This window comes from Trachypithecus francoisi, unplaced genomic scaffold (genome assembly GCF_009764315.1).
Source record: "Trachypithecus francoisi isolate TF-2019V2 unplaced genomic scaffold, Tfra_2.0 Contig01474, whole genome shotgun sequence".
Lineage (NCBI taxonomy): Eukaryota > Metazoa > Chordata > Mammalia > Primates > Cercopithecidae > Trachypithecus > Trachypithecus francoisi.
In genome coordinates this window covers 16,342,577-16,370,205 of record NW_022681435.1, presented here as the reverse complement: position 1 = coordinate 16,370,205, position 27,629 = coordinate 16,342,577, and the positions used below count along the sequence as shown (strand labels likewise).

General features: G+C 37.7%; 1 protein-coding gene across 4 annotated transcripts in view; it reads left to right on the top strand.

Annotated features, from left to right (window-relative positions):
* RTTN (rotatin) overlaps positions 1–27,629 on the top strand; it is a 209,492-nt gene that overhangs the window by 47,419 nt on the left and 134,444 nt on the right. For 3 of the 4 annotated variants that reach the window (XM_033175487.1, XM_033175515.1, XM_033175505.1), the window contains 7 exons: positions 1,692–1,818; positions 16,589–16,714; positions 17,377–17,496; positions 18,428–18,564; positions 21,684–21,855; positions 25,065–25,164; positions 27,261–27,349. In XM_033175487.1, coding sequence (XP_033031378.1) covers positions 1,692–1,818; positions 16,589–16,714; positions 17,377–17,496; positions 18,428–18,564; positions 21,684–21,855; positions 25,065–25,164; positions 27,261–27,349 — 871 coding nt within the window. The remainder of the gene's footprint in view (positions 1–1,691; positions 1,819–16,588; positions 16,715–17,376; positions 17,497–18,427; positions 18,565–21,683; positions 21,856–25,064; positions 25,165–27,260; positions 27,350–27,629) is intronic. The other variant, XM_033175496.1, reaches the window with a different exon arrangement.

Sequence of the window (27,629 nt, the reverse complement as noted above, 5' to 3'; positions counted from 1 at the left end):
AGACATGAAGTCCTTGCCCATGCCTATGTCCTGAATGGTACTACCTAGATTTTCTTCTAGGGTTTTTATGGTATTAGGTCTAACATTTAAGTCTCTAATCCATCTTGAATTAATCTTCGTATAAGGGGTAAGGAAAGGATCCAGTTTCAGCTTTCTACTTATGGCTAGCCAATTTTCCCAGCACCATTTATTAAATAGGGAATCCTTTCCCCATTTCTTGTGTCTCTCAGGTTTGTCAAAGATCAGATGGCTGTAGATGTGTGGTATTATTTCTGAGGACTCTGTTCTGTTCCATTGGTCTATATCTCTGTTGTGGTACCAGTACCATGCTGTTTTGGTTACTGTAGCCTTGTAGTATAGTTTGAAGTCAGGTAGCGTGACGCCTCCAGCTTTGTCCTTTTGACTTAGGATTGTCTTGGCAATGCGGGCTCTTTTTTGGTTCCATATGAACTTTAAAGCCGTTTTTTCCAATTCTGTGAAGAAAGTCATTGGTAGCTTGATGGGGATGGCATTGAATCTATAAATAACCTTGGGCAGTATGGCCATTTTCACGATATTGATTCTTCCTATCCATGAGCATGGTATGTTCTTCCATTTGTTTGTGTCCTCTTTGATTTCACTGAGCAGTGGTTTGTAGTTCTCCTTGAAGAGGTCCTTTACATCCCTTGTAAGCTGGATTCCTAGGTATTTTATTCTCTTTGAAGCAATTGTGAATGGAAGTTCATTCCTGATTTGGCTCTCTGCTTGTCTGTTACTGGTGTATAAGAATGCTTGTGATTTTTGCACATTAATTTTGTATCCTGAGACTTTGCTGAAGTTGCTTATCAGCTTAAGGAGATTTTGGGCTGAGACGATGGGGTTTTCTAAATATACAATCATGTCATCTGCAAACAGGGACAATTTGACTTCTTCTTTTCCTAACTGGATACCCTTGATTTCTTTCTCTTGCCTGATTGCCCTAGCCAGAACTTCCAACACGATGTTGAATAGGAGTGGTGAGAGAGGGCATCCCTGTCTTGTGCCAGTTTTCAAAGGGAATTTTTCCAGTTTTTGCCCATTCAGTATGATAGTAGCTGTGGGTTTGTCATAAATAGCTCTTATTATTTTGAGGTACGTTCCATCAATACCTGTATTTTTTTTTAGTAGAGACGGGGTTTCACCATGTTAGCCAGGATGGTCTCGATCTCCTGACCTCGTGATCCGCCCGTCTTGGCCTCCCAAAGTGCTGGGATTACAGGCTTGAGCCACTGCGCCCGGCCATTCATTTATCTTTATAGTTTTAATAATTTGAGAGTTTTGTAACTTTTATTACTTTGTACCTTTTTCTTCTGTGGATTTTTAGAAAACGCTGTGTATTGGTTAATTTATTTTGAGGACATCAGCAAATTTCTGTTTTGAACTTAGTGTCTTTATTGCTTTTGGAAAGAATAAATTCTGTGATGTGATAAACATCAACTGAGTAGGGGATTTTAAAGACATTTTGGGTTTTCAAAAAGACTCTTAAACACAGAATCTCCTCTGCCCTGAAACAAATAAGTGCTTAGGTAAGTACTTGCTAATATTGGTTATTTTTAATAAGATCTCAGTTTGAGGAATTGGAGTAGGAAGAAATCCCTTCCAGTTAGCTTTGCAGTCTTTTGCTTAGTAACTTACTTGCCTCAGATGTCTTGGTGGTTTTACTTTTTCACCAGCTGGAAATCTGCGCAGGCCAGTCCATTACTACAAGGAGAAAGTCAGAAGGTGCTTCTCCATATGTTGTCTCACCCGTTGCCACAAGTGAAAGCTGAAACTTACCACTGCTGTCTGGAAATCACGAAGGTGAGGTTTTGTTTCTTGTGTGTTTTGTTTTTGAGAACAAATAGTAGACTCTCTTGTTGTGCCTTCAAACTTAAATTACTTGACCTGTTGTATGAGATATAAGAACTATATCCTATAAAAATAGATGATAATTACTAGTCAATTCTGGAAAATTTGTACTATTACGTTCTCTTAACTTAGTAAGTCCAGCAGTTTGAATTGCTTTATTTGAAGTTTTATTAAGAATTACATTTATGCTGTATTAATGATGGAAAAATTATAAGGAAAATTGATTTCCAGGTATTCAAAAGTGATTTCTATGCCCAGGAAACCTTGTAGGTTGTTATGGCCTAGATTTTATGGTTTTATTTCTGTTTTCTTGATGTTATTTTTTATTTTTCTTTTCTTTGGAAACATTTATTTTTCTGTCTTCTTAAATGATAAAATATTTCAGCATAGAATATTAAATATTTCAATATTGAAAAGAACACTGTACATAGGACAGTATTTAAAAGTGTATATATTCCTATGTACTCTTGAAGGTGTCCTTTTGTATTTCACACTCTTGTAAGTACTGTTTGGTTATAATAAGTATATTTATAAAAATTTATTTATAAATTTATTTATTTTACAAAAATTTATAAAAAATTTTGCCATTTTTACTTCTGATTCATTTTTATTCAAAGAAAAATACCAGTTATAGAGGAAGCTTCTTTGCTTCCTCTTCTCCCACCAACATAGCCTAGCCACTCTTACACAGCTGGTGTGTATTCTTCCCATCCAGCTGGTGTATGTTCTTTATAAAGCTGTATCTTTAATAAATAATATGGAGAATTTTATCTATAGCATGATTCGTATATATAGCAGGATTTGAGATTTACCTAGTTCATTCACCTTAATTGCTATTAAGTTTGAATATGCTTCCTTTTATTTATTGATAAATATTTAGGTTCAGTCTCCTTTTAATGGAAGTAAGTTTTTCAATATTTTCAGTGACAGTCTGTGACTATGTGCATATGTTTGCAAATGTCATGATTTCACCTTATTTTGAATAGTAATTTGACTGCATATACAATACATGTTGACTGCTAGTTTTTATTAGTACTTTGCCAGTATTGCTTAATTCTTATTAGGATTATATCGTTGTTGAGAAGTCTGATATCAGTTAATTATAATATCTTTTAATTTTTTTTCTCTAGTTTGTTTTAAAATATTTTCCTTTTTTATGGTGCCCTGCAGTTTCATTAAAATGTGTCTCCATGCATACATGATTTTCCATTTATCTTGCTTAGGGCTTTTTGCTTTGAACACTCAATCTGCCTTCACTTCTGTATACTTCTTGGTCATGCTTATTTTGAATATTGCTTTTCTCTTTATCCTTGCTGTTTTCTCCAAGTAGAACTCTTATTATACCTGTGTTGGACCTTCTTAATTTACCCTTTGTGTCTTTTAAGCCTTCTTTCATATTTTCCATATCTTTTTAGGTTTTATTTGGGTAGAATTTCTCAGTGGTTTCCTTTCAGAACACTAATTCTTTCCTCAGCTTTGTCTAATTTCCTTTTTTTGATGGTGATATATATAACGTAAAATTTATTTTAGGCCAGGTGTGGTGGCTTACGCTTGTAATCCCAGCATTTGGGAAGGCCAAGGCAGGAGGATCACTGGAGCCCAGGAGTTTGAGACCAGCCTAGGCAACATAGGGAAATCCCATCTCTACCAAAAAAAAAAAAAAAAAAGGTAGCTGGGCATGGTGGCATGTGCCTGTAGTCCCAACTACTTGGGAGGCTGAGGCAGGAGGATTGCTTGAGCCTGGGAGGTCGAGGTTACAGTAAGCTGTGATCATGCCACTGCACTCCAGCCTAGGCAACAGGGTGAGACTTCATTTCTGAAAAAAAAGAAAAAAGAAAAACAATTTACCATTTTAACTATGTTTAAGTGTATAATTCAGTGGCATAAGTACATTCACATTGTTGTACCACCATCACCATTACCCATCTCCCAAAGTGAAACTTTATAGTCATTAAACAATAATTCCTCATTCTCCCCTTCTCCCAGCTCCTGACAGCCGCCTTTCTACTTTCTGTCTCTATGAATTTGGCGTCCCTGGGCAACTCATATAAGTGGAATCATACAGCGTTTGTCTTTTTGTTACTGGCTTATTTCACTTAATATAATGTTCTCAAAGCTCATCCATTTTGTAACATATCAACATTTCATTCCTTTTTAAAAATAATAATCTATTGTCTGTCTAGATGGATTGAACACCCCAATTCTGGAAATCCAAAATCCAAAAGGCTCTGCAATCTGACACTTTTTGAGTGCCGAAATGTCACTTAAAGGAAATGCACATTGGAGCATTTCCGGTTCTGAATTTTCGGATTAGGGATGCTCAACTGGAAAGTATAATGCAGATATTAAGAAATCCAAATAATTTCAAAATCTGAAACACTTCTCGTCCCAAGCACTTCAGATAAGGACACTCATCCTCTACTACATTTTGTTTATCCATTCGTCCATTGATGGGCATTTGGGTGGTTCCCATCTTTTCGTAATTGTGTATATACCCAGAGGTGGAATTGGTAGATCACACGGTAATTCTGTGTTTAATTTTTGAGGAATTGCCATACTGTTGTCCACAGTGGCTGTACTGTTTTATGTTCCCACCAGCAGTGTCCAAGGATTCCAGTTTCTCTGCATCCTTGGCTATACTTACTTTCTGGATTTTTTTTTTTTTTTTTTTTTGAGATGGAGTTTCGCTCTGTCACCAGGCTAGAGTGCAATGGCATGATCTTGGCTCACTGCAACCTCCGCCTCCCTGGTTCAAGTGATTCTTCTGCCTCAGCCTCCTGAGTAGCTGGGACTACAGGTGTGCACCACCATGCCCAGCTAATTTTTGTATTTTTAGTAGAGATGGGGTTTTACCATGTTAGCTAGGATGGTCTCCATCTCTTGACCTCATGATCTGCTCGCCTCGGCCTCCCAAAGTGCTGGGATTACAAATGTGAGCTACTGCACCCGGCCTTTTTTTTTAAATAGTAACCATCCTAATGGGTGCAAAGTCATTTCCCGTCATAGTTTTTTAAAAAAATTTATTTATCAAGGTTTGATGATCACTTATACTGTTTTAAATGTCTATACTTTTTCTTTGCTTTCTTTAATTGACTTGTTCTTTTTTCATGTAATCTTTCATTAGTTTCTGTTTTTTTTTTTTTTCTTTTCAACTTTTATTTTAGGGTTGGGGGTACACGTGCAGGTTTGTTACATGGGTAAATTGTGTGCTACTGGGGTTTGGTGTACAAGTGATTTTGTTAGCCAGGTAGCGAGCATAGTACCCAATAGGTAGTTTTTTGATTCTCACCCTGTGATATGGTTTGTCTTTGTGTCCCAACCCAAATCTCATCTTGAATTGTAATTCTGTAATCCCCACGTGTCCTGGGAGGGACCCTGTGGGAGGAGGTAATTAGAATCATGGGGGCAGTTCCCCCTTCCTGTTCTCCTAACATTGAGTGAGTTCTCATGAGATCTGATGGTTTTATAAACATCTGGCATTGCCTCTGCTGGCGTTCACTCTCCCCTGCCGCCCTGTGAAGAGGTACCTTCTGCCATGATTGTTTCCTGAGGCTTCCTCAGCCATGCAGAACTGTGAGTCAATTAAATTTCTTTCCTTATGTATTACCTAGTCTGGGATATGTCTTTATAGCAGTGTGAGAATAGCCTAATACATTCTCTTCCCACCTTCCCTTGTCAACTAGGCCCCAGTGTCCATTGTTCCCTTCTTTGTATCCATGTGTATACGCAGTGTTTAGTTCCCACTTCTTTTTTTTTTTTTTTTTTTTTTTTTTGAGGCGGAGTCTCGCTCTGTCGCCCGGACTGGAGTGCAGTGGCCAGATCTCAGCTCACTGCAAGCTCCGCCTCCCGGGTTTACGCCATTCTCCTGCCTCAGCCTCCCGAGTAGCTGGGACTACAGGCGCCCGCCACGTCGCCCGGCTAGTTTTTGTATTTTTAGTAGAGACGGGGTTTCACCGTGTTAGCCAGGATGGTCTCGATCTCCTGACCTCGTGATCCGCCCGTCTCGGCCTCCCAAAGTGCTGGGATTACAGGCTTGAGCCACCGCGCCCGGCCCTTTTTTTTTTATTTTTTATTTTTGAGACGGAGTCTCGCTCTGCCGCCCAGGCTGGAGTGCAGTGGCCGGGTCTCAGCTCACTGCAAGCTCCACCTCCCGGGTTTACGCCATTCTCCTGCCTCAGCCTCCCGAGTAGCTGGGACTACAGGCGCCTGCCACGTCGCCCGGCTAGTTTTTTGTATTTTTTTTTTAGTAGAGACGAGGTTTCACCGTGTTAGCCAGGATGGTCTCGATCTCCTGACCCCGTGATCCGCCCGTCTCGGCCTCCCAAAGTGCTGGGATTACAGGCTTGAGCCACCGCGCCCGGCCAGTTCCCACTTCTAAGTGAGAATGTGCCGTATTTGGTTTTCCTGTGTTAATTCACTTAGGATAATGACCTCTGGCTGCATCCATGTTGCTGCAAAAGACATTATTTTATTCTTTTTTATGGCTGAATAGTATTCCATGATGTATATGTAACATATATTCTTTATCCAGTCGACTGTTAATGGGCATCTAGGTTGATCCCGTGTCTTTGCTATTGTAAATAGTGCTGCAGTGAGTGTCTGGGTTCATGTGTCTCTCTGGTAGAATGATTTATATTCTTTTGGGTCTATACCCAGTAAGGGATTGCTAGGTCAAATGGTAGTTCTGTTTTAAGTTCTTTGAGACATCACCAAACTGCTTTTCACAGTGACTGAATTAATCTAAATTCCCACAAGCAATGTATAGGGCTTGTAGTACTATGTTCCCTTTTCTCTCCAACCTTGCTGACACCTGTTTTTCTTTTACTTTTTAATAGCCATTCTGACTGGTGTGAGATGATATCTCATTGTGGCTTTGATTTGAATTTTTCTAATGATTAGTGATACTGAGCATTTTCTTCATATGCTTGTTGACCGTGTGTATGTGTTCTTTTGAGAAGTGTCCGTTTATGTCCTTTGCCCATTTGTAATGAGGTAGTTTTTTACTTGTTGATTTAAATTCCTTATAGATTCTGGATATTAGACCTTTGTCACATGCATAGTTTGCAAATATTTTCTCCCATTCTGTAGGCTTTTTACTTAGTTGATAGTTTCTTTTACTGCGCAGAAGCTTTTTAGTTTCATTAGGTCCCACTTATCTATTTCTGTTTTTGTTACAATTGCTTTTTTTGGAGACTTCATCATGAAATTTTTTCCAAGGCCTATGTCCAGAATGGTATTTCCTAGGTATTTTTCTAGGGGTTTTATAATTTTAAGTCTTACATTTAAGTCTTTAATCCATTTTGAGTTGATTTTTATATATGGTGAAAGGAAGGGGGTCCAGTTTCAATCTTTTGAATATGCCTAACCAGTTATTCCAGCACTGTTTACTGAGTAGGGAATTTTTTCCCCATTGTTTGTTATTGTTGTCTTTTCAAAGATCAGATGGTTGTAGGTGTGTGGCTATATTTTTGTGTTCTCTAACCTGTTCTAGTGGTCTGTGTATCTGTTTTTGTACCAGTTTTGGTACCAGTTTTGTACTATTTTGGTTACTGTAGCCTTGTAGTATAGTTTGAAGTCAGGCAGTCTGATGCCTCCAGCTTTTTCTTTTTGCTTAAGTTTGCTTTGGCTGTTTGGACTCTTTTTTTGGTTCCATATGAATTTTAGAATAGATTTTTCTATTTCTGTGAAGAATGACATTGATAGTTTGATAAGAATAGTGTTGAATCTGTAAATTGCTTTGGGAAGTACGGCCATTTTAACAATATTGATTCTTCCTATTCATGAGCACAGAATGCTTTTCCATTTGTTTGTTTCATCTCTGATATCTTTCCGCTGTGTTTCACAGTTCTCATTGTGATTTGGCTCTGAGCTTGGACGTTATTAGAGTATAGAAATGCTACTGATTTTTGTACATTGATTTTGTATCTTGGAACTTCACCGAAGTCATTTATCAGTTCTACGAACCTTGGGGCAGAGAATATGTTTTTTTTTTTTTTTCTTTCAGGTATAGAATCATCTGTGAAGAGAGATAGTTTGACTTCCTCTTCCTATCTGGATGCCTTTTGTTTTTCTTGTCTGATTGATCTGGCTAGGCCTTCGAATAGTATATTGAATAGAAGTGGTGAGAGTTGGCATCTTTGTCTTGTTCTTGTTCTCAAGGGGACTGCTTCTGACTTTTGCTTGTTCAGTATGATACTGGCTGTGGGTTTGTCATGGATGACTCTCATTATTTTGAGGCTTCAATGCCTAGTTTAATGAGGGTTTTTAACAAGAAGGAATGTTGAATTTTATCAAAAGCCTTTTCTGTGTCTATTGAGATGATCATGTGGTTTTTGTTTTTGGTTCTGTTTATGTGATGACTCACATTTATTGATTTACATATGTTGAATCAACCTGGCATCCAGTGGATAAAGCATACTTGATCGTGGTGGATTAACTTTTTGCTGTCCTGCTGGTTTCAGTATACCAATATTTTGTTGAGAATTTTTACATATATGTCCATCAGGGATATTGGCCTGAAGTTTTCCTTTTTTGTTGTGTCTCTGCTAGGGTTTGGTATCAGGATGATGCTGGCCTCATAGAATGAGTTAGGGAGGAGTCACTCTGTCTTCATTTTTTGGAATAATTTCAGTAGAATTGGTACCGGCTCTTCTTTTTATATTTGGTAGAATTTGGTTGTGTGTTCATCTGGCCCAGGGTTTTTTTCTGGTTGGTAGGCTTTTTTTTTTTGGATTACTGATTCAACTTTGGAACACATTACTGTTCTATTCATGGTTTTAATTTCTTTCTGCTTCAATCTTGTAAGTTTGTATATTTCCAGAAATTTATCCATTTCTTCTAGGCTTTCTATTTGATATGCATAGAGTTGTTCTTAATGGTCTCTGAGGGTCTTTCTGTGGGGTCAGTGATAATGTCACTTTTGTCATTTCTGATTGTGTTTATTTGGATTGTCTCTCTTCTTTATTAATCTAGCTAGTGATAGATCAATCTTGTTTATTCTTTTGGAGAACCAAAATTTGGTTTTGTTGATCTTTTGTGTGAATTTTTGTGTCTCAGTTTCATTCAGTTCAGCCATGATTTTGGTTCTTCTGCTAGCTTTCAGGTTGGTTTGCTCTTGCTTTTCTAGTTCCTCTAAGTGTGGTGCCAGGTTGTTAGTTTGCAGTCTTTCTGACTTCTTCGTGTAGGCATTTAGCACAATATAGTTTCCTCTTAACACTGCCTTAGCTGTGTTCTAAATATTCTGATATGTTGTGTTTCTGTTTTTGTTAGTTTCAAAGAATTTTATGATTTCTGCCTTAATTTCATTCTTTACTCAAAAGTCATTCAGGTGCAGGTTGTTTAATTTCCCTGTAATTGTATCATTTTTTGAGCGATCTTCTTGGTAATAATTTCTGTTTTTATTGCACTGTGGCCCGAGAGTGTGGTTGGTATGGTTTCAGTTTTCTTGAATTTGTTGAGAATTGCTTTACAGCTGAGCGTGTGGTTGATCTTAGAGTATGTGCTGTGTGCAGATGAGAAGAATGTGTTTTGCTTTTGTTGAGTGTGGAGTACTCTGTAGAGTCTCCTAGGTCCATTTGGTCAGGTGTTGCGTTTAGGTCCAAACTATCTTTGTTAGTTTTCTGCCTCAGTGATTTGTCCAACACTGTCAGTGGGGTGTTGACGTCTCCCACTATTATTTTGTGGTTGTCTAAAACTCTGTAGGTCTCTAAGAACATGTTTTGTGTCTGGGTGCTCCAATGTTGGGTGCATATATATTTAGGATAGTTAAACTTTCTTGTTGAATCGAACCCTTTATCATTATGTAATGCCCTTCTTTATCCTTTTTGATCATTGTTGGTTTAAAGTCTGTTTTGTCTGAAATAAGAATAGCAACCCCTGCTCTGTTTTGTTTTCTGTTTGCTTGATAGATCTTTATCTCCATTCTATTACTTTGAGCCTGTGGGTGTCATTGCATGTGAGATGGATCTCTTGACAGCGTAGAGTTGGGTCTTGGTTCTTTATCTAGCTTGCCACTTTGTGCTTTTTAAGTGGGTTATTTAGCCCGTTTACATTCAAGGTCAGTATTGATATGTGAGGATTTGATTCCGTCGCCGTGTTGCTAGCTGGTTGTTACGTAGACTTGATTGTATAGTTGCATCATAGTGTCAGTGGGAGATGTATTTTAGTGTGTTTTTGTGGAGGCAGGTAATGGTCTTTAGCTTCCTTTTTAGCACTCCATTGAGTAAGTCAGGTCTCATGGTAATGAATTCCCTTAGCGTTTGCTTCTCTGAAAAGAATTTTGGTTTTCCTTTGCTTATGAAGCTTAGCTTGGCTGGATACAAAATACTTGGTTTGAATTACTTTAAGCATGCCGATTATAGGTCCCCAGTCTCTTCTGGCTTGTAAGGTTTCTGCCAAAAGGTCCGCTGTTAGCCTGATGGAGTTCTTTTTATATGTGACCTGCCCTTTCTTTCTAGATGCCTTTTAAGATTTCTTCTTTCCTGATGACCTTGGAGAATCTGATGACTATGCGTCTTGGGGGTGGGTGTCTTGAATAGTATCTCACTGGGATTCTCTGAGTTTCCTGAATTTGCTTATTGACCTGCCTAGTGAGGTTGGAGACATTTTTGTGGAAAATATCCACAAATATGCTTTCCAAGTGGCTTGCTCTCTCTGTTTCTCTTTCTGGAATGCTGATGGGTGGTAGGTTTGGTTTGTTTACATAATCCTCTATTTCTTGGAGTTTTTTATTTTTTGTTTTTTTTCATTTTAAAATTATTTTTTCTTTATTTCTGTCTGCCTATGATGATTCTTTGAGCTCTGAGAGTTTTTCCTCAGTTATGTTATTAATGCTTCCAATTGCATTATGAAACTCCTGTCGTGAATTTTTTGTTTCCAGAAGTTCAGTTTTGTTCTTACTTAAAATGTTTGTCTCAGATCTGATCATGGATCAAACCACCATTTTACTGGTTTCCTTGGGTGGGGCTTCAGCCTTCTATATCTTGTCGAGCTTCCTTGCCTTCCAGCTTCTCAATTCTATCATTTTAGCCATTTCAGTTTGGTTAAGAATGATTGCTGGGGAGCTAGTGCGGTTATATAGAAGTAAGAAGACATTCTGGCTTTTAGGATTGCCAGAATTCTTACACTGTTTTTTTTCTCATCTGTGTGGGCTGATGTTCCTTTAATCTTTGAAGTTGCTGTACTTTGGATGGGGTCTTTTGCTTTTATATTATTTGATGCCCTTGAGGGTTTTCCTGTGGTATAAGTTGGGATTAGTCAATTGGCTTGGTTTCTGTGTGCTTTCAGGGCCAGAGCTCAGCTCAGCACCCCTGGGCTGTGTGCTCTAACCCTGGGGATGCACTGAACAGGCCAGTGGCTTTGATTTCTGGTCCCTTGAGGTCAGACACCTGCTGCACTGGAGGAGCTAAAATGTTCCCAGTCTGCTGGCAACAACTTTCCGATGGTGATCGCCCGAAAAAGTGCTCTGGGGGGGTGTGGGGCGGTGCTTTGGGAGAGAGCACTTGTGGTGGGGTGACCATGGGCGAGCGGCAGCAGCAGGGGAGGCTGCAGGCAAGTGCACACCAGCAGGGGATGGCTGTGGGTGGCTGTGTGCCTGCAAAAGCACTCTGACAGGAAGGCAGAGGCTGTTGGCAAAAGACCTATGGTGGTGGCTCTTGGCAAGCATTTCGGCAGGGCAGCTGAGGCTGTGTTGCAAGCTACTAAGACAGACTAGCTTTTCAGAGGCCAGCAGACAGGGTGGCATTCAGATCAGGTTAGCCCAATCTTGTGGGAAAGATAGCCCTGCTCTTTCTGCTTCTGGCAGCCAACTAAGGCTAAAACCACCTAGAGGAGTATGTCAAGCTTTGGGTGATGGGCACCTATGGCCTTGCCCCAGTGCAGCCATTACTGCGCCAGACCCTCTGGGCTCTGCAGACTGGGGTTCTATCTCTGGCAACTCTTTGGGCAGTTCTCCCTTGCAACTCAAAGGTCTGTGCAGGTCATGGGGTCTCCCATAGCTAGGATCCTAGAGGATCGTTGCAAGAGTGGGCTGGCTGCTCCATGCCTATTGCACTCACCACTTCCCTAAGAGCCGCTCAAGGCCAGGAACAAGTCCTCTAGTTTCTTGTGTTGTTGTGAATTTTAAACATATTTACTTTATAATATTGTTTAGATTATTTTATTGGAATTCTCCCACTTGTTAGGGCTACTGAATCTTCATTATGTTGTTTATTTTAACAGATACTGTTATTTTTGATTTTCAGGTCTTCTTTGGCAGGGTGGCTTTTTCTTGTGATCTTGTATTCTCTAGATTGTGGTTGTACGTTTGTTTCTGCGTTGCCTTTAGAGATTTGACAGTTAATGATGACATAGCTTGGAAGGGTAATGAAGGTATATTTTCATTTGTATATGCTGAAATAATAAAAAGAATCAGAGGAGGAAAGATTGAAGATAGTGGGTAGCAAGTAGCTAATTAAAGGAAGCTAGTGCCTTTGAGAGTTGAAGGCGGTGGGACCTTGAACATGATGGCTAATTGGGGTTAGGTGGGCTTAGATATTACAGGAAGTTGCAGGAGCCTCCTTCTATGGAGTCTATTTTCTTTGAGATTGAAAGTGAGATGTTCATTGTGTGAAATGACTAATGTGAATAGATATTTGATAATATCAAATAGTAGCATTTTGGGGCTGCATACAGAACTTAGTTGATTGTGTCTGTAATCTTAGCAGGGAGGACTATTCTACTTTGCATGCTTATCTTTGGCTAGCTGGCATGGTTTTTGGGAACGTGAACGTTGGGGTCGATCAAGAGTTGGGATATTTTCTTGCTATTGGGAAGAAGGGAACGCCTGTGGTGCAAGTGAGCTGAGTAGTTGAAATGACAGACTGTAGAACCAAAGGCTATAAAGACTACAGGGAAGAAAGTAGAAGGGTTTATGGACTGGAGATCAAAGAAGGACTATATTTCAAGTTGAGTAAGAAGATTAGAAGCCTACATTTATGATTTTAGTGGTAGAACAAGTGAAAAGAGAAGTGTTCCTCAGTTATAGGGCAGGTGAGTATCATTGAGATAAATAGGTCAAGAAACTAAGATCCCTGTATTTGGGATAGTTATTATACCCTGAAATTTAAAGTGGTGGAATACGATTTGATATCTTTCTTCAGGCAGATTTTAAATAATTATTGGAAATAAAAATTTGGCAGATAGGAAAAGATTTGGTGTAAATTGAATTATTGATGTATATGATCATTTTGGTATATGATGAATTTCAAGTAGGAATTACCTGGATGTTAATTTTTTAGAGGAGTTCTAAAAAATTAGCATCCAGATAATGTTGCTTATCATACAATGATAGGAAAAAAGGAATATCAGAAATAAATATGTATGTGTCAGTCCCAAATTTGTTTTTTAAAAAATACACTGAATTTGTTAGTAATTTAGAAAATTTTAAATTTTAATATACTACAGTTTTTATAACCAAGTCGCATGCATTTTGTTGCAAAAATTTAAACTGAGAATATTTTTTGTTAGAACTCACTTTATTATCCTAGTTGTAAAAGGGGAGAAAATAGAATGTGAACTTTCATTTAATGTTTTATTTTCTTGTTAACTATTTGGAAATGTATATTAGTTGACAGTGTTCTTGCAAAATATAGTCATCTGTATAGTGCAATGTGGTTTTAAAAAATTGATATGTATTTATTATCAGGGAGTTATAATAATCCAAGTCAAAAGCTCCAAGTGATGAGATTTCTTGTAGTTAGCTCCTGTGTTGTAAAGATATAGTATCTTGGTTTGGATATAAGGATTTGGAAAGGCATTTCACTTTAATTGGCTATGTCTGTCAGATGATATTATTCCAGCGTCTTCTGGTAAATCTCCAAGGCTTTGTTGCAGCTTTGCCTAACCTAAATGTAGGAGCATGCTAGTAATTTGTAGGTTACTTTTTCTGAAGAGGCAAGTTAGCTTTTTATTGTAAGACTTAACTTTGAGGATGGTACGGTAAGGAGTTAAAATAACTTTTAAATTTAAGGTTGATTAAATGGCCACCACTTCCATGTTACCTACATCTGATATTCATTTAACAATATTTACTGACACTTTATGCTAGACTGTAGTGATATAAAGTACAGAAAAGAGCCTTATCAGAGAGCTTACCTTCCAATAGGGGAGAAAGAGAGAAGTAGGTAATAATTTAAAATATTCTTTAAATACATAAAATGTATGTATGTATGTGTGTGTGTATATATAGTTTTCTTTATAACACTGTATATATAGAATATGTGTATATATAGTTTTCTTTACAACACTGCATATACATTCTATGTATGTAGTGTTTTAAAGATAATAGTGTTGTAAATAAAATGAAAGGATAAAGGAATAGAGAATGACTAGTAATGTGGACTAAATTTATGTAGGCTGGCTGGGGGGGAGGGAGAATTTCTAGCCAGAGGAAACAACAGGTGAAAAGCCTCCTCTTTTCAGGTGATAATGTGCTTTGCGTGTTTCACGAACACAGAGAAGAGCGGTATAATGAGATAATAGAAAAATGGTACCAGATTGGGTCTGAAAAGTAGGCAGGGTGTCAAACATTTTAAAGCTGTGAATTATATTCTAAGTACAGTGAGATGCAACTTGATCTGATGATCTTTCTGAAAAGATCACTCTCGCCTTGTGGGGAATGGATTGTAGGTGGTCAGGATGAGAAGCAAGAAGACCAGTTTCGTTGTAGTGGCCCTGATGAGATGTGGTGGTGTAGTGGAGATGAAGAGAAGGAAATGAATTTAGGATGTATTATGGACGTGGAGCTGATTGGTCTTGCTGATAATGGGAGTAGGAGATAGAGAGTGATCAAGGATGAATTTTAAGGTTTTGGATTTAGCAGTTGGATTGATGTTCCAAATATGGGATTGTGGATTGAGTAGAATTCTGTTTTGAACCTAAGTTAGACATGCCTTTTTATATCAAATGCAGGTGTTAAGTAGACTGTTAAATATAATAATGCTAATGCTAATAATTTCAATAATAATGATAGCAGCTAACATTTATTGAGCATTTGCTCTATGTATCAGGTACTTTTATAAGTATATTATCTCGCTGAATCCTCCTAACAGCTCTGTGAGCTAGGTACTACCTCTTTCTGAAAACGGAGATACTTTGAATTTGTCCAAGGTCGTTCAACTAAAAGTGGTAAAACTGGGCTTTCAACCCTGATAGGCTCACTCCAAAGCCCATATTCTGAAGCATTGCACCACACTACCTTTGGCATGTGGAGCGCAGATTAGATATAAAATTTTCAGTCATCCAGCGTAGAGACGATATTAAAGCCACAAGCCTTGATAGGATCAACTACTGAGAGACTAGGGAAGAGAAGGCCGTCTAGGATCTAACCAGTGAGAAGTTGGGAACAGAGGGAGCCAGGAGTGGAGACAGAGTTGAGAAGGAAGAGTCAGATGAGAACAGAGATGAACACGTTGGATTTGGCATCACTGAGGTCATTGGTGTTCTCAACAAGAAGCTCCTGTGGAATGGTAGGGACCTAAGTCCTGCTGATGTGCATTGAAGAGGACCTGGCAAATGAAGAAGTACTGAGGACAGCAAACTCTTGTGAGGACTTGTGGTGGGAAGGAGAGCTGAAAAATGAATTGTTATCAAGAGGGGGAAGCCAGGGCCAGAGACACATTACAATGTGTCATACGGTGATTTGAATAATCATGTGAAGAAAAATAAAGGCGCTGGAGAAAAATAAGACAATTTTAGGGAGTAAATCTTGATTTCAGAAGGGGATAGTCACAGTTTAGATGGTAGGTAAGTAGCTTAAGGAAGTAACTGACAGCTATTGCTAAACTTCAGGGCTGAGGCTTTAGATCTTTGAAAAGCTTGTAATATGAAGTTGCTGTCTGTGGCATGAAGTTAATAGTTGAAAGAAAAATAATGTATGCAGATACATATATGAGTATATGTATGTAACTTTTTGGCCTTTGAATTGTTGGTAATAGGAAGTAGAAATTTGCAGAATGAATAAAAGTAGTATTCATGTAACTCGTTATTGTATTTTTACCTTCTATATTGTATTTAAATTCTATTAATATTTCAAGTAGCTTTTTTCCCCCTCTCACCTTAAATAGCTGCTAACAAAATATTATTCTCCATCATATATATTGAGAAAAAATCTCTGATAGTTACTCTGATGCTTCCAAGTAATTGTATTTTAGATACATAGCTGTATTGATGATAACTTTATATAATCATATATATATCACATATATAGAATATAAATATATAGTATATAAATTATATATAAAATATATATTCTATATATAGAATATAAATGTATATAGTATATAAAGTTATGTCTCCCATAACTTGAAGTCCTTGAAGTCCTTTCATGTTGAATTTTTCTTTCCCAATCTTTGTAAGTAAAATGCAAATACCTTAGGATAAGTTTCTTACTGTGTTTATGTCCTTTGTGTCTATCATTATGAATAACTTTAAGAGATTATGGTTGTCTCAGCCGTTTGTTTACTTAATTTATCATGATTATGCTTGTTGGCAAAAGGTAACATAATCTGTATCTCATACAAACTAAGAAACTGTTAGGAGAATCTTTTTCATTCTCTATTGTTAAAAAAAAGTTTCAATGAAGTAAAAATGAAAATAGAAATTGGATTGTAAACAGAAGAAAGATGGATCTTTTGGAAAAATCAGTGTTGCAAATTTAAAAATACTTTTAAATATTATTTTACAGGAATGTTTAGGTGTCCATAATGTCACTAAATCTGTGTCTTCACTTTGCAATGGAATTCATTTTCTACTTCATCCAAAAGTGCTGTATGAAATCTGTGTATTTGGCATTCAAGACCCCAAAAGTGAGGTATGGCGTTAAAAAGGAGTGAAAATATCACTGTGATTCAGATACTCAGCTAAATCAAGGTGATATGCTGATATGGTTTAGATAGCATGGTGAGAAACTGAAAAGAAACCTGTCTTTGGTCCCCAAAAGTGAGGTATGACGTTAAAAATGAGTGAAAATATTACTGTGATTCAGATACTCAGCTAAATCAAGGTGATATGCTCATATGGTTTAGATAGCATGGTGAGAAACTGAAAAGAAACCTGTCTTTGGTACATTGGTTCACTCGAAGTGTTATTTAAATAAAAATAAATGTTACATAAAATGTGGCAATAAAAATACAGGACACACATGATTTCAAAAAATTCAGATCAGTTTACTTACATTTTTCATCTAAGATATAGATATACTTACATTTTTCATCTAAGATATAAGAGGTAGTAAGCAGATTATTTCAGTTAGGGAAATTTTTACTCAAGGGACAAATGTACTTTAAGGTAAGAAAGTAGAAATCATTAAGGAAGAAAAACAGAACATAATGTAAGATGATGCTATGGAAATACGAACATTTGAAAGAGATGTTAATTATAGCATCTTTCTAGATGTTATAAAATGTTACAGGTGTGTCAGGTGACCTAGCGGGACATCTCATTTGACTGGTTTGTCGGGTCTGTGTTGTTGAGCAGGTGAACACTGCTGCCAAGGCCATTCTGTTATACCTGCTTCAGGGACGATTGATGATGACAGCACTGACCTGGAACAAGTTTATTGAGTCTCTCTGTCCTGTCATTCCAATACTACAGGTATTCTGTGAAATTCACTTTTTATGATACCATTTATCTTTGGCTGGTGTCATTGCTTTAAACGCATGCAAACAGCAAAACTGTCATGTTGTGAGAGAAATGAAGAGAAGCTGTGAAGGCGCTGGGGATAAGTGAACAGGAAGTGGGTGGCTGTCTTGTTTCTGGCAGAAAGTTAAACAAGGATAGCCAATTTGTCTGTATATATTTTATATATCTGGGTGGGAGGTTAAAAAGTGAGGTGCATTCACAGCATTGACTGTGAAAAATAGAACTCAACCTTATATAAAGGCCTTTAGGCAGAGCTAACTGCTTTTTAAGCAGACCTTACATAACAACTAACTTGCCTCATGAATTCTATCCATGCATATATGATTAGATTGATACCTTAATTAACATGCTCCTGGAAACAGCTTTTTTTTTTTTTTTTTTAAAGCAATCCTTCTGGACATTAAAGGAGTCAGGTTTCTGTCTCTTTTGGATGAAAAGGTGGAGTTCGGAAGTGCCGTCATAAGCACAGTCCTCTTGTAGAAGAGGGAGCCCGGACCTTGTGCCTTGAGACTCACAGGGTCCTATTCCATGCGTGTAGCATTTAGAGCACTCCATCTTCTTAGGGTGGGGATGGGCTGAGGGTCTGTGAGGTGCTTCACCGAGGAGAGGTGCCGCTGTTAGAATCTTAGAAAATAGAAAGATCAGCAAGTGTCAAGAAGGTTGGCATGTTTTCCTGAAGTTCTCCTGTATGTATGTGTATTTTCTTTTAAATACAGTTTTATTTAGGCTCCTTAGCTCATAGAGGTTATTTTAAAAAATGACTATTTTATTCAACTGAATCGAAAGACATGTATGAGTTGCTGATAGGACAATTCTTACTTTCAAGTTGAAAAGTTATGTATATAATTAGACAATAATTTCTCTTTAAAAACAAATCTATTAGGGCTATGCCGACACAGAAGATCCTTTGGGTAACTGCATTCTCCTTCTAAGCAAAGCAAGTTCTGACACAGAAGAGATTCTTCCGTGTACTACCCGATTAAAGTCCATGCTGCGACTCTTGCTAGTGAAAAAGCCATCGTGAGTACGACATAATCTTGTGAACATCAAAGATTAATGGAAACATGCTAAGAAAGTATAGTAACTATATATAATTTGAAAGAAAACTAATTTTTCAGGAGGGTGGTACTCCATTACTAGAGGAAATTAATGCATGAAACTAAGCAGATGCAAAGTCTTTTGTACTTGCTGACTTTCTTCCGTTTTACAGCCAAGTTATTCCTTGCCAGATCAGCCTATGTTATAGGACTGCTACTAAGTGCTGCTCAGTAGTTAGTAGAGCCATGGAGATAAATGGCTCAAGTTGGAGAGCCATGGAGATAAATAGGTGGTAAAAATTATAGTGCTTTCCCATCTTCTCTTTAGAAATTGTTAGCCTGCTGGAGTGATCCTTTTGTAAACATCTGTTTTGAATATTAAGTTTTTTGTGAATGTAGTAGGCCAGTTGTCTCATATACCAGAGTTATGTAGATATTTTAATCCCATATAGCTGTGTTCTTACTTGGGAAACTGAAAATGTATCCTTTCTTTGACCGCCATTAATATAAGCATTGTTTTAATTAATGAAAACAAGGAGAATGATACTGTTTTTTTCCCTTCTCTGTCATTGCAACATGAATCTTTTCTATTATTATTTTTAGGTAACAGTGGTTAGATTTTCCCTTACTGAAAAAAGAAAAAAATGCTTAGAGTCGAGATGGATAAGCAGGGCTAAAGAGGAATAGTTGGTTGAAAAGGCTAGGAAGAGTGGACAGACATTCTTTTGACAATGGATAATTTGTGTTTCCCAAAGCTTACATCAGGAAAATACAGCAGCTTATTTATAGACAGATCATTGGACTGAAAAATAAGGAAGTAGGTGGAAGTTAACTAAACCATTAAGAGAATGGAAGAAGGAAAGTTATAGAGTCTTTAAAATATCTCTGCAGTATAGAGAGTAGTGTTATGGGCGATTCAGGAAGAAGTAGGGCAGAGGGAGTTAATGTGCTTGTATTCTCAGGGGTTGTCTTCTACGCATGCAGAAAGTCTCTTCCCTGTTAATTAACGTGCTAGTGTGGTACTCTTTACTTGAACAAACCCCCAATTTGGAGAATTAACACAGTAGGGGTCATTTCTTGTTTGCTTTTTGGGGGGCTCAAGGTCCTCAGTTTAATAAAGACATTCTAAGGTAGGACATCCCCAGGAGCGTAGCGCAAGGCAAGGCTAGATCTTTCTTTGGGTAAGATAATTCTCTATTATACAGAACTTAAAACAATTCAAATGACATATTTGTTTTCCTTATTGTATTAATTCTGCCCCATCCCACCAACCCATCCATAAACTCCATGAAGACAGAAACCCTGTCCATTGGCTAATCTTGTATTCTTAGAACTTCATAGAGTACCTTATACATAAATACACAGTCATGCGTTGCTTAATGACATGGATGCCTCCTGAGAAATGCTTTGTTAGGTGATTTTGTCCTTGTGTGAACATCATAGAATGTATCGTACACAAAACTAAGTAATAATAACTTACTACATACATACCTAGGCTATATCATATAGCCTATTGCTTCTAGGCTACAAACCTGTACAGCATGTTACTGTACTGGATACCATAGGCAATTGTAACATAGTGGCGTTTGTGTATCTAAACATAGAAAAGATTTAGAAAAATATAGTAATATAATCCTATGAGACCGCTGTTGTATATGTGATCCACTGTTGACTGTAACATTGTTACGCAGTGCATGACTGTACTCAAAAGTATTAAAGAATTATGTACATGTATAGGAATAACCGAATTCTAGCATCCTGTGCTAAACCTAAAAAGATGCTAACTGTATATACCAGAGAATAAGATGCATAAATACATGCTTTACATATCTCATCTCTAGCCACCTTTACTAGGGGTGATACCTGTCTCTCAACGGACAACCCCAAATGTGAATATAGTTATCATTGACTAAGAATATAAGGAACAAAGGAAAACTGTTAGGTAGGTGTTTAGCCTTTCTAAGCTCTCTTGAGGTAACTCAGGAAATGGAGAGGGAGAAAGTTTGCCTGACTTATTAGTCCTCTGGAGATGATATCAGTTAACAATATTGCAGTAAATATCTACTTTGTGTTAGATTCAGGACGTATTTATTGGTTGTCTTACTATGTATCTATGAGCTGTGGAAAGGTAGCAGCACACAACACAGACATGGGCCCTGCCCTTTCGACATTTAGCGTGTAACTGGGAATATAGCTCTTATTATCGATTATTCTTTATTATTAATTGTCATAAAGTGAGATAAAAGTTATGATACAGGGGCTCAGGGTGGCAGGCCTACATCCAGAAGGCAGCCTGCTCTCGTCTGTAGTAGGAGGGCCACTCTAAGGATGCATGTTTTAATTGTTGTCTTATAGGTAGTTCTTAAAACCTGGCAACTTGTATTATTGCTTAAAATTTGTCCAGTTTCCAGGTAGTTCAAGAACCTGTCAGAGGAGTGACGGATACATGGTTGTCTCAATATCTGCCGCCTCAGTGACCTTTGTCCACTCGGTGGTTTTTCTGTTTCTCTATTTCATTGTTCAGTGGCATACAGTATTTAACCTTTTCTTGAAAAGTCTCCCACCTCCCCACTCAGCTGAACTTATTCCTAATCCCTTCCAGATAAGGAAAAGGTATTTGTGTTTTCATTTTTGACAGGAATCTGTTTGACCCCTGATGTGAGGAGATTTTGATACATTGTAGTGTTACCACACTTCCCTTATGAGCGTCATTACTCTCCTGAGGGTTCGTCTTAACGTTTGGACTGTGGTCAGCAGTCTGTGATACTTTTTATGGTTGAGAACAGATGACTAGATTTGAAGACAGGACTTAAAGATTTAATTCCCAGATGTACTTATTGAAGTTTACTGATATTTAATCTCAGTGAGTCTGTCTCATTTGTAGTTATTATTTTTTGTTTCTGATGTTTATTTTATAACTTGAATAAATCATTATAGTTACATATCCAAGATTTTTTAGAAGTAAATTATTACTAGTAATGGCAGTATAATTGTGACCACTTATTATACTTTGTTGATATATAATTACTTGTAATTACAAGCCCTTTTACAATAGACATCTGTATGTCACGACAGTTCGACTTCAGTACTTTGTGTTCTTAGGGTCCGCTCACTAGCGTTAAAGCTTTTAGCGTTCCATCTTACCAGTGAAGACGGGGCTGACACAAAGCGTCCTCTGATAGACGCCGGAGTTCTCTCCAGAGTTACGAATTTATTCATTGTGAAGAAACCTATCGAACTCAAACTGGATGACAGAAGAGAGCTGGTTATTAAGGTGACTATAAATTTTGAGTTTATTACTGGGTGGTAATTTGATACCTTTTTATATCTTGTGTTTTATGTGACATTCTTCAGTTTGTGTATGTCCTGGGGAGGGAGAGAAGTGTGGGGATTCAGGGCTGGTTTGAAATTGTGCTCTGGCTTTATCTGGTTTCTGGATATGTTGATTCATTGCGGTGGTCCCAACCTTTTGGCACTAGAGACCAGTTTCACAGGGTAATTTTTCCATGGATCGGGGCAGGAGTGTTGTTTTGGGACGATTCAAGTGCATTGTATTTATTGTGTACTTTATTTCTATTATTATTACATTGTAATATACAATGAAATAATTGTATAGCTCACCATAATGTAGAATCAGTGGGAGCTCTGAACTTGTTTTCCTGCAACTAGACAGTCCCATGTGGGGGTGATGGGAGACAGCGACAGATCATCAGACGTTAGTTAGATTCTCGTAAGGAGCAGACAACTGAGATCCCTCACACACCTAATTCACAATACGGTTTGCGCTCCTATGAGAATCGAATGCCGCCACTGATCTGACAGGAGGTGGAGCTCGGGTGGGAAGGGGAACGATGGGCAGAGGCTGTAAATACATTTCCCTGTCTTTAGCTAGGACTGTACCTATAGCATGCTGGACTGATGCAGAATTCTATAAAGAAAGCTGTCCACTAGTCCACTGTTTTCATGGATTCATTCCTGTGTTTTGTAATTTCTCATATCACTTCAAGTTTGCAATCTGTCTGTTTTATTTTAGACTAACTTGCCAAGGCCTGTAGTAGTATGGTAGAGCCACGTGTAATACAGTAGGTTTGTTTGTTTGTTTGCTTTTTAATGGGGAAACACATTATGTTCCTCTAAACTGAATGTTCAGGGCTGTATGACAGTGCTGGCAGGAGGATTGGAGAGTCTTCCACTGGCCACATACCAGGTCTGGTTGGGACTTCCCTGAGTACCAAGCCGTTGGTAGTCACTCCTGTGTCCTGATGTATGGAGGAAGGCAGGGAGGGGCCTTTCTAACAGGTCTTCTGTGAATCCATGTTAGGACTGGAAGATAGCAGTGAGTGGGAGAAAGGAGCTTCATCTTTGTTACTTTTTTGTCCCTTTTTCCTGATGCTGGTTTTGCCACCTCAGACTCTGTTCTAGCATGAAGTGACAGTAAGGGACTTGTCTGGGGTAGCTTTGAAGGGGTGCTGGACAGCAAGTCCCAGAGTGCTATTCGCTCTGGAGTCTTCTAAGAGAAAGAATGGAGAGGTCCATGGGAACACCAGCTGGTGGCTTCTGGGAGCAACAGAGAAATCTTGAGTCATAGGTCTGGGTCGCTCTTCTCAGGTTAGCCTGGTAATACCTATAAAGATGTTAGGGAACATGGATGTTTTCTGTTACCTTTGTAAGGTTGCTAATGGATTAATGGGTTATGAATAACTTCCTAGCAAAAATGTATATTAAGAAGAGAGGGGCCGGGCATAGTGGCTCATGCCTGTAATCCCAGCACCATGGGAGGCTGAGATGGGTGGACCACTTGAGCCCAGCCTAGGCAATATGGTGAAACCCTGTGTCTACTAAAAAATACAAAAAAATTAGCTGGGTTTGGTGGTACATGCCTGTAGTCCCAGCAACTTGGGAGGCTGAGGTAGGAGAATCACTTGAGCCCAGGAAGTCGAGGCTGCAGTGAACTGAGATTGCACCACTTCACTCCAGCCTGGGTGACCAGAGTGAGACCCTGTCTCCAAAAAAAAAAAAAAAAAAAAAAAAAAAGAAAACTTATTTAACACGATGACTCGTTATTTTAGATCTTAAGTTCCTTCCTGACCTACTGCATCATTGTTGCAAATTTTATTTATTTATGTATTTATTTTAAACTTTTATTTCGGGTTTGGGGTACATGTGCAGGTTTGTTATATAGGTAAACTTGTGTCATGGGGTTTGTTGTACAGATTATTTCATCACCCTGGTACTAAGCCTAGTACCCAATAGTTATTTTTCAGATTCTCTCCCACCTCCTACCCGCCACCCTCAGGTAGGCCCAGTGTCCGTCGTTCCCTCTTTGTGTCTTTGTGTTTTCATTATTTAGCTCTTGCATATAAGTGGGAACATGCAGTATTTGGTTTTATGTTCCTGTGTTTTTTTGCTAAGGATAGTGGCCTCCGGCTTCATCCATGTTCCCTCAAAAGACATGATCTCATTCTTTTCTAAGGTTGCATAGTACTCTATGGTATATATGTACCACATTTTCTTTATCCAATCTGCCATTGATGGGCATGTAGGTTGAATCCGTGTGTTTGCTATTGTGAATAGTGCTGCAGTCTTCATGGTAGAATGATTTGTATTTCTTTGGGTATCCAACATCTATAAGGAACTTAAACAAATTTACAAGAAAAAAACAAACAACTCCATTAAAAAGTGGATAAAGGACAGAACAGACATTTTTCAAAAGAAGGCATACATGTGGCCAAAAGGCATATGGAAAAGAGCTCAATATCACTGATCATTAGAGAAATGCAAGTCAAAGCTGCTATGAGGGACCATCTCACACCAGTCAGTATGGCTGTTTTTTTTTTTTTTTGTGAGACGGAGTTTCACTCTTGTTGCCCAGGCTGGAGTGCAGTGGTGTGATCTTGGATCACTGCCACCTCCGCCTCCTGGGTTCAAGCGATTCTCCTGTCTCAGCCTCCCGAGTAGCTGGGATTACAGGTGTGTACCACCATGCCCAGCTAATTTTTGTATTTTTAGTAGAGACGGAGTTTTACCATGTTGGCCTTTTGTATTTTTAGTGGAGATGGGGTTTCACCATGTTAGCCAAGCTTGTCTCGAACTCCTGACCTCAGATGATCTGCCCACCTCAGCTTCCCAGAGTGCTGGGATTACAGACATGAGTCATTGCGCCCGGCCAGAATGGCTATTATTAAAAGTCAAAAAGTAGCAGATACTGGTGAAATTGTGGAGAAAAGGGAATACTTACACACTGTTGATGAGAGTGTAAATTAGTTCAACCATTGAGAAAAGCAGTGTGGCAATTCCTCGAAGATCTAAATACAGAACTACTTACTCAATCCAGCATTGTGTGAATTTACATGTAAATACATTGGTTATTTAAATAAGTTGATTTTTGCTGCTTTTGTTCATAGGCCAGAAACTGTAAAATCTTATTGAAGAATTGGAAGCAGATAAATGTAATTTTGGGTTTTTTTTTTTTTTGGTTTGTAGTCGGAGACTGTTGAAAAGGTATATGAAATCTTCACCTCAGATGATGTTGATCTTGTTTTGAGAAAGTCAGCTGCCGAACAGTTAGCTGTGATTATGCAAGGTAATGCATCTTAAGGAAAATGATTGCTGTACTGCTGATAATAGAATTTTAGATTGCTGTGTGGTACTGGCAGGAGTTGGCAACTATGGTTTATGGGCCAGATCCAGCCTGTGGCCTTTTTTTTTTGACAGCCCTCAAAGAATGGTTTTTGCATCTTTAAAGTTGTTAACAAAACCAAACTAAAACCAAAGGATGTGCAAGAGACCATATGTGTCTGTCTAACAAAACCTAACAACATGCTTACTACCTGGTTCTTTACAGAACAAGTTTGCTAACCCCTTATTATTTGACCTGTAAAATGCCGTTCGATAGAATTATCTTCTTTCTAAAATATTAGTATATTTCCAATAGTGAAGTGCATGTTCCTTCCTCAGTTTACTGAGTGCATGCATCATGTTTTTGATTTGTACCATCTTGCTTAGGGAACTTAATTAAATAATACTTTTGTGGTAGGTAAAATAAAAATAGTACACTGTAGCTATGGCTTTTCTTTAAACGTTTATTTATTTTTTAAATTATACTTTAAGTTCTAGGGTACATGTGCACTATGTGCAGGTTTGATACGTAGGTATACATGTGCCCTGTTGGTTTGCTGCACTCATCAACTCATCATTTACATTAGGTTTTTCTCCTAATGCTATCCCTCCCCCAGCCCCCATCCCCGAGACAGGCCCGGGTGTGTGATGTTCCCTGCCCTGTGTCCAAGTGATTTCATTGTTCAGTTCCCACCTATGAGTGAGAACATGTGGTGTTTGGTTTTCTGTCTTCGTGATAGTTTGTGGAGAATGATGGTTTCTAGCTTCATCCATGTGCCTGCAAAGGACATGAACCCATCCTTTTTTATGACTGCATAGTATTCCACAGTGTATAAATGTTTATTTTTTATACACTGTTAGCTTTGTTTGTAGTGTTATTATTCCATAGGTTTTTCTTCTTTGGGTTATTTTTGAATTTTTCTCCATATGTTATGTATGTACTTTAATATTTATGAGAAATGAAAACTTTGAGTTTACATAAAAAGATTTTTATGGTTAGCACTTCTTGTCTTGACATTAGTGGAAACTGGGATGAGAGAGTAATTTGAAAAAACATATTCTACGTATTTATAGTTTTAACAGTGATAACACAGACTACAGAAAATAAGACTAGAAAATGTGGAAAGCCCTGTTTAAAAAAAAGATCAAGAAAAACTCATTAAAGAGAATTCCTTCAATATTGTTAGCATTTCAAAAGTATGCCTTATAATTTTGGTATGCACTATATTGGGGGGCAATGGAAACTATTTTTTTAGATAGCAGCTAAAGATCATTACAGTGATAGCTACCCCTTTCATATCCGTATGTGTGTGTGTGTGTGTGTGTGTGTGTGTGTGTTTTTCCTAATGAGAATATGGGAGAAAATTTGTTTGCAAGTTGTTAAATACTTGAATATATAAGCAATTATAGTTTTGGGTTCTGGTAACATTTGTGTGTGTGGGTGCACATAGCTATACATGTAAAATTTTTTTGTGTGTATACAAAAACTTTTTTATTACAAACATGATATGTGAATATATGCTTATTAAAAAGAAGCTCATGTTCTCCAGAAATATATAGTGTATTATAATCTTGTTCCTTTTATATTTGCTATTAATAGTTTGAGGTTAGAGATTTTTTGTTGATAGAAAAATGTTCATATTGTAAGTCATATTTTACACATGAGCTTGTGGAGAATTATAAACATTTGAAGTGATAAATTTGGAAGAGTCAATGAAATAATATAAAGAAGATAATTTGCCATGTATAAATATAAGCATTCATTTGTACACTTAAACTTCTTGTAGTTTTCAGAGTCTGAACTAGTTCCATAATTCTTTTTTTATAGTTTTGTTTTTTATGTTACAGAAGTAAGATATGCTTTTTACTTAAACGTTTTCAAATTGGACAAGTGTATATAAAGTAAAAAGTTAAAAGTTTTGTACTCCACTGTTAACCCCAGGTCTAAGTGTTTTTAATAGTTTGAAGGTTGTGTGGATATCAGTTCTGAGTATTTCAAAATATGTTTTTTAAACTACAAAAAGAGTTCTTTAACTTTTAGTAACTTTTTTTTATCTACAGATATTAAAATGCATGCTGTGGTGAAAAAGTTATGCTTAACTGACAAAATAATTGAGTATTTAAATGAATGTGTGAGTCAAGATGGCAAGGTAAGGCTAATGTGCATCTAGACATTGTTTTACAGTCTGTTTTTATTAATCAGATCTGAAATTGAACTGAGCAGAGTTTGGATGAGTACTTGGATTTTAAATCCTAAGTAACACCTCCTATCTCATTCATTTTTTTAAATTCTAAAAGTGGAGTCTCTATAAAGGAAAACTAATTTAAAAATTTGCATAAGATAGGCAAGCAGAAGTATATACAAAACTTACTTTCAGTGGAAAGTAATTCCTAGTATTTATTTACGTTTTAGTTTCAGGTAATTTGATG